We start from the raw sequence: 7252 nt of genomic DNA, 5'->3' as shown, positions 1-7252 counted from the left end.
GGCGTAGTCCTCAGCCGCCTCCTCCACAGGCAACGCAGGGTTGATGGTGATCACCTGGCTGTCGAAGATAGGGAGCTTGGAGAGCAGGTGGGTCTGCAGTGGACAGAGGCACAGTGTCACCAACAGCAACATACAGTCAGTGGGGGCATGGGGCTTACACCTGGGACTACCTGGATCCTCCAGGTTAGGACATGACTGTCATTATACCCACTTCCTGTGTGAGTGAGGATCCCAGTGGCATTCAGCCAGAGGTCTTTCAAGTCCCTGGTGATTGGAGGTCTCCTGGCTCTGGCCTGCACCTGTCTAGCCACATCAGGATCCTGTTTCTAAACGCCCAGGGTCCTTTGGGCTTCAGGATAAAACCTAGCTCCTCTCAGCCCTCCAGGAGGTCCTGCTGACCTCCAGGCCTCAGCAGGTACACCAGCTCTTGATCCTGCCTGGGAAATTCTTACACATTCCTCAAGCTGCCTCCTCTGAGCAGCCACCTCTGCCTGCACCTTCCCCAACTGCTGCTTGGGGGTGTGACATGTAACTGTGGTAAGCACTGATTTCTTTTCTGGGTTGCACTACAGGGTGAGCATGCCCGGCCCACAGCAAACATCCCAGCCTATGATCAGTGGATTTAATGCAGAATACCTGGAGTCAGGCGTCCTGCAAGATAGAAGGCTCCAGCCCTTTCCCGGGGTATGACATGTAACCGTGGTAAGCACTGATCTCTTCTGGGTTGCCCTACAGGATGAGCATGCCCGGTCCATAGCAAGCACCCCAGCCTATGATCAGTGGATTTAATGCAGAAGAACCTGGAGTCAGGCATCCTGCAAGGCAGAAGGCTCCAGCCCTTTCCCGCAGAGATGAGCCCCATGGTCTTTGATCTGCCCTGGGATGGATGCTGGCAACCCCCACCTCGGTGCCTCCTTTTGCGCAGGGCCTAGCTCAGCCAAGGCAACGCCGGGCTGACCCACAAAGTAAAAGTAGGTAAACAACAAAAATATAGTGTTTGGAGCAGAGGGGGAAGGCAGCAAGGACATGGGATGAGCCAGCCAGAACTTAGGGTGCTGACTCCCCACCAGTGCTGGCCAGAGGAGTGCAGGCTCTGTGTTGAGCGTAACAGGGAGCCAAGGAGGGTGTGTGAGCTGGGGAGGAGCACGATCAGACAGATGCACCGTTGGAAAGACCAGCTTTGCCCAAGGTCCCTATCTACACACACCCTTGGGGATCGTATGAGTGAAGTCAGGGGGGAGTACGGGCGCCCTATTTCTGTCACCTGAGTCCCCTTCGTAGCTGCCCTCCCCCTAGAGGCTCAGAGCCATTTCCTCCTCCTCAGGCTGGACATCGGTTTGGCAGGTTCCTAGAACTGGAACGGCTGGTTGATTGGGTGGGTTCTCTCTAAACACTTTGCAGGTGCTGAGGAACCATCCCCAGGAAGGTGGGCCCAGCTCTTCCTCCCAGCCTGGACAGCAGAAGGCCCATGGTACAGGGTGAACCATTCATACTCGGAGAACCCCAACTGCCCGGGGCCCATCCTCCAGGAGAGGAACCCCTCTGCGTCCCTGTACCATGTTGCTTAGTGATCCCGCCCCCAAATTGACATCCACCTGGAATCTCAGAATATGGACTTCCCTGGGGGCTCAGTGATAAAGAATCCACTTGCCAATGCAGGAGACACGGCTTTGATCTCTAATCTGGGGTGATTCCACGTGCTGCAGGGCCACTGAGCCTGTGCGCAACTACTGAGCCTGTGCTTTAGAGCCTAGGAGCCACAACTACGGAAGCCCGAACTCCGCAACAAGAGAAGCCACCACAGTGAGAAGCCCCGGCACTGCAACTAGAGCAGTCCCCGCTCGCCACAACTAGAGAAAAGCCCATTTGGCAACAGAGACCTAGCACCGCCAAAAATAATTAATTAATTTAAAAAAAACAATGTGGCCTTATTTAGAAAGAGGGCCTTGCAGTTGTCATTAGCGTAGATGAGGTCACAGGGCATTTGGAAAGGCCCTAAATTCAAAGACTTGTGTCCTTACAAGAGGAGGACACAAAGAGAGAATCAGACGAACAAGTGACGGAGAAACAGAGGCAGAGATTGGAGTGATGTGGCCACAAGCCTGGAACCCCCAGAAGCTGGAAGAGGCAAGGAAGCCTCCTCCCTGACAGCCTTTGGAGGGAGCATGGGACTGCTGACACCTTGATTTTGAACTTCTGGCCTCCAGAACTGTGAATTGATGACTGTTGTTTTAAGCTACCCATTGGTTAGTACTTTGCTACCACAGCCCCAGGAAACTAATATGATTCCCTTCCGGGGAAAACTGGCAGGAGCAAATCCTCGCCCCACATCTGTTCCCACCGCATAGTATTTGCCTCTGCTGTACCCTCTGCCCCAGCTCACCTGTGGCCAGCTCCTCATATCCTCCTGGTCGCTGCCCAAATGTCACCTCCTCAGAGCGCCCCACTGCCCTGGCTGAAGGATGCTCTCCCTTCTCCCCTGGCACTTCTTATCATCTCACAGTTTTTAAAAAATATTTATTTGGCTGGACTGAGTCTTAATTGCAGCACTTGGGATCTTTGATCTTCACTGTAGCATGCAGGATCTAAGTTCGCTGCTGCTGCTGCTGCTAAGTCGCTTCAGTCGTGTCCGACTCTGTGCGACTCCATAGATGGCAGCCCACCAGGCTCCCCCAACCCTGGGATTCTCCAGGCAAGAACACTGGAGTGGGTTGCCATTTCCTTCTCCAATGCATGAAAGTGAAAAGGGAAAGTGAAGTCACTCTGTCATGTCCGACTCTTAGCGACCCCATGGACTGCAGCCTACCAGGCTCCTCCATCCATGGGATTTTCCAGGCAAGAGTACTGGAGTCGGGGGGCCACTGCCTTCTCCACTAAGTTCTCTGACCAGGGATCAAACCCAGGCCCCCCTGCATTGGGAGCGTGGAGTCTTAGCCACTGGACTACCAGGGAGTGAAGTCGCTCGGTCGTGTCCGACTCTTTTCGACCCCATGGACTGTAGCCTACCAGGCTCCTCCGTCCATGGGATTTTCCAAGCAAGAATACTGGAGTGGATTGCCATTTCCTTCTCCAGGAGATCTTCCCGACCCAGGGATCGCCGGGTCTCCTGCATTATAGGCAGGAGCTTTACCTTCTGAGCCACCAGGGAAGTCCCCATCATCTCATACTATTATCTTCTGTCCAAACTGCATTACATGGCGGCTATGAATGGATTTCCACTCTTACTGCCCTGTGTGTTGGTGCCCCACCCCACTATGAGCCCTACGAGGGAACTGTCCCTAGTGCTGGATACAAGGACACACACACACACACACACACACACACACTGAACGTCCTTGCAACTTTCTCTCTATTGTTTTGTTAGGATTCTGTTACTTGAGCAAGTATGGCTTTCCTAATTAAAAGTCTTTCAGGGACCTTCCTCTTCTGACACAGGGGATATGGGTTCCGTCCCTGGTCAGGGAACTAAGATCACAAACGCCTTACCATCAAAAAACCAAAACATAAAAGAGAAGCAATATTCAACAAATTCAATGAAGACTTTAAAAATGGTCCACATCAAAAAAAAAAAAAATCTTTAAAAATAAAAAAGTTTTAAAAAGTCTTTCAAAGTCTGGCAAAGTAAAAAAGAAGCACGGGGTCACTTTTAAATTAAGCTCTAGGGGAAGACACGCAGGAAAGCAGACTTGAGAGTGACCCCTGCCCCTGAAATGTGTCCCGGGTGCTCTCTGGGGGGTTCCGCCAGGCAGGTTCATACCCCAGCTCCCTCACTGGTCACTAGGTGACTCTCCTTGTCTGGCTTCAGTTTCTCCATCTATGAAATGCAGGTACTAACAGTCCCCGCCTCATAGTCACTTGTAGGGTTTCATGAGATGATGTGGATAAAGCCATGGTAATCAGTAAACCTTCCTTATTACCAAACAAACAAACAAAACAGCTCAAGCTTCTTTTCGAAGAGAACTCAACACACCCAGGACCTGAGCAATCTGAGGCTTCTGGCCAAACCCACCCTTCCCACACCTCCCTGGGTGGGTTTTCCTTCTCCATCCACAGCAGGAAGAGTTGACTCAGATGCGCGGGAGGGGGTGGGGGAGTGGAGGGCAGCTCAGATCATAGCTCTTCCAGGCCTCAGTTTCCCTTCTTATAAAATGGGGGTGGGGGGTTTCCCTGATTCTATAGGAGTCTGGGGCCCCAGGCCAAAGATAACCAGCCACGGAGTTGACAGCGCCACAAGCAGAGTGGAGATCAAAGAGAACTTGCCAGGTTAGAGATGGGGAAACCGAGGCCCAGTTTCCACACCAGATCCCGCCTACCTGGCTCTTCCCTAACTCGGCCTCTGCACTTACTAGCCTGCAGCGCCTGAGCGTCTCGAAGTCCTGGAACGGACCACCAAGTTTCGCCTCTATGCCTTTGCTCATGCCCTCTACTTGGCCACCTGAATCGCACACGACTTAGCGACAGAGCACACACACACAATATGCATCACCGGTCCACCCGGGTGGCAGTGGAGGTGCACCCCAGATGGAACCTCAGGGCACCCAGCAGACCATTCCCAGCTCCAGTCCAGGCAGAGGGCACGGTGCTACCCTGCATAACTCTCGTCGCCTGGTCCAGGCGGTGGGCGCGGCCTTTTCGACATGACCCCCGGTGGCCTCCGTAGCCGGGTCCAGGCGATGTGCACGGCCCTCTCGGCGTGACCCCCGGCGGCCCCCGTAGCTCTCACCCGGTACAGGCCGTACGTGCTCTCGGCGTGCTCGAAGGGCACAAGGCGCTCGTCGCAGAAGCCCAGCGTCCAGCGCGCGAGGCTAGCGGGTCCAGCGGGGGCGGCGGCAGCGGGCAGCTCGCGGGCTAACATGGAGACAAGGCTGCCGCCGGACAAGCCGAGCGTGAAGCGGGCGCCGGCATCCGCCAGGCAGCATGCTGCCTGCTGCACTACCAGTTGCGCCAAAGACGCACCCAGCTCCTGCGGGCTCGAGAAGACAGAGATGAGGCGGGGGGCCGGCGCGGCCATGGCGATGGCGGTGGCAGGGAGGAGGAAGCCCTCCCGGCGGCCACGAGTGCGCCTGCGTGAACGCCGGTCGCGCTACCCAGGTGCCTGTAGCACATGCGCAGACCCACGAATGACGTCCCGGAGAGGCCGGGCAGTGGGTCCTGATGCGCTCACCGATTTTTTTGCCTGATCATGGAGCTTTTTCCTGGGCTGGAGCAGGCAGAGTAGGTGCAGCTGAGCTCTACTTCCCGATGTCAGGGCGGGGCTAGAGAGCGGAGCTCAGAGCTTCGAGGCTCGCAATGAGGGGGCCCTGCGGTGGGGTTAGAGGGAGCCGATTTCTTCGAGGGCGGGGATTTTGGTGGACTTTGAAATTTCTGAACTAGCTCGTTTATCTTGTTGGTATTTGTTGTTTTTCTCTTTAGTTAAAGTATAATTATGTATTTTAAAGTATATACTTGATAAGGACGGGTGTATTTCGTTTGTTCACAGAGTCCTCTCAACCCTCCTGAATTGTGGCACGGTGTAGCAGCTGTGTTGAATTTCTCCTGCATGTTTCTGTGGAGATCTCCTCCCCTCTGGGTCTTGCCTGGAGAAGCTCCGAGAGAGACAAGTGGGCCTTGGCTGATAAGATAGAATGGTGGTGGTTTAGTCGCTAAGTCGTGTCCGACTCTTGTGACCCCATGGACTGTAGCCTGCCAGGCTCCTCTGTCCATGCGATTCTCTAGGCAAGAATACTGGCTGCTGCTGCTGCTAAGTCGCATCAGTCGTGTCCGACTCTGTGCGACCCCATAGACGGCAGCCCACCAGGCTCCCCCGTCCCTGGGACTTCTCCAGGCAAGAACACTGGAGTGGGTTGCCATTTCCTTCTCCAATGCATGAAAGTGAAAAGTGAAAGTGAAGTCACTCAGTCGTGTCTGACTCTTAGGGAGTGGGTTGTTATTTTCTTCTCCAGGGGATCTTCCTGACCCAGGAATTGAACCGGGGTCCCCCGCATTGCAGGCAAGCAGATTCTTTACCGACTGAGCCAGGAGGGAAGCCCGATAAGATAGAATATTCAGGGAATAACATGAGCAGGGAGGATTGGAAGGGGCAGGAGGTCTGGTGGGTCAGGGCAGCTGGACCACCTCAGAACCTGAGAGTTTAGGATACTGTAATAGGTGCAGTGAGATTTGCCTAGGTACTGCATCTTTCAAAGAAGTAGCAAATTAAGAAAACAGTTCCATTTATAATAGCAGCAAAGAGAATAAAATACTTAATAATTTTAGCAAAAGAAGTGCAAGACTTATACGCTGAAAACTATAAAACTTTGCCAAAAAGTAACTTAAAATATGATCTTAATAAATGGAAAAACATCCCACATTCATGGATTGGAAAACTTCATATTGTTAAGATAGCCTGTGTGCTTGTGCTCAGTTGTGTCCGACCCTGTGGACTGTATGTAGCCCGCCAGGCTCCTCTGTCCATGGGGTTTTCCAAGCAGGAATACTGGAGTGGGTTACCATTTCCTCCTTCAGGAAATCTTACCAAGCCAGGGATCAAAGCCGTGACTCCTGCATCTTCTGCATGGGCAGGCAGATTCTTTACCTCTGAGCCACATGGGAAAGCTGTTAAGATAGCAACAATCCCCAAACTGGTCTATAAACATGATGTAATCCCTATCAAAATTCTGAGAGCCTTTTTTGAGATAGCAACAAACTGATCCTAAAATTCATGAGGAATTGCAGGGGGCCCCAAATAGCTAACCAGTCTTGAAGAACTAAATTGGAGGATTCACACTTCTTGATTTCAAACTTACTACAAAGCTATAGTAATCAAACTGTGGTATTGACATACAGTACACAGATATATCAATGGAATAGAGCTGAGCTAGAACAACAAACCATATGTCTGTGATCAGTGACTCTTCAACAAGGGTGCCAGAAGCATTCAATACGAAAAGAATAGTCTTTTCAACAACTGGTGCTGGGAAAATTAGTCACATGCAAAAGAATGAAATTGAACCCTGTAGTAGGCAGAAAAATAGTTCCCCAATGGTGTCCACACCCTGCTAAGTCACTTCAGTCGTGTCTGACTCTGTGCGACCCCATAGACGGCAGCCCACCAGGCTCCCCCATCCCTGGGATTCTCCAGGCAAGAACACTGGAGTGGGTTGCCATTTCCTTCTCCAGTGCATGAAAGTGAAAAGTGAAAGGGAAGCCACTCAGTCGTGTCTGACTCTTAGCAACCCCATGGACTGCAGCCCACCAGGCTCCTCCATCCATG

At 52.6% G+C, this 7252-nt stretch overlaps 1 protein-coding gene across 1 annotated transcript in view; it reads right to left on the bottom strand.

The window, feature by feature from the left end:
- The window catches only part of PGLS (6-phosphogluconolactonase), a 10071-nt gene extending 4980 nt beyond the window's left edge, over window positions 1-5091 (bottom strand). The window contains exons 1-2 of the mRNA XM_010845633.1: window positions 4724-5091; window positions 7-93 (exon numbers count right to left, since the gene is read on the bottom strand). Of these exons, the coding sequence (XP_010843935.1) occupies window positions 7-93; window positions 4724-5011 (375 nt within the window). The 5' untranslated portion in view covers window positions 5012-5091. The remainder of the gene's footprint in view (window positions 1-6; window positions 94-4723) is intronic.
- Window positions 5092-7252: the final 2161 nt, after the last annotated feature.

Source organism: Bison bison, unplaced genomic scaffold (assembly GCF_000754665.1).
Source record: "Bison bison bison isolate TAMUID 2011002044 unplaced genomic scaffold, Bison_UMD1.0 scf7180017864221, whole genome shotgun sequence".
NCBI lineage: Eukaryota > Metazoa > Chordata > Mammalia > Artiodactyla > Bovidae > Bison > Bison bison.
The sequence above is the reverse complement of the archived record's forward strand: the minus strand, read 5'-3'. Positions and strand labels throughout refer to the sequence as shown.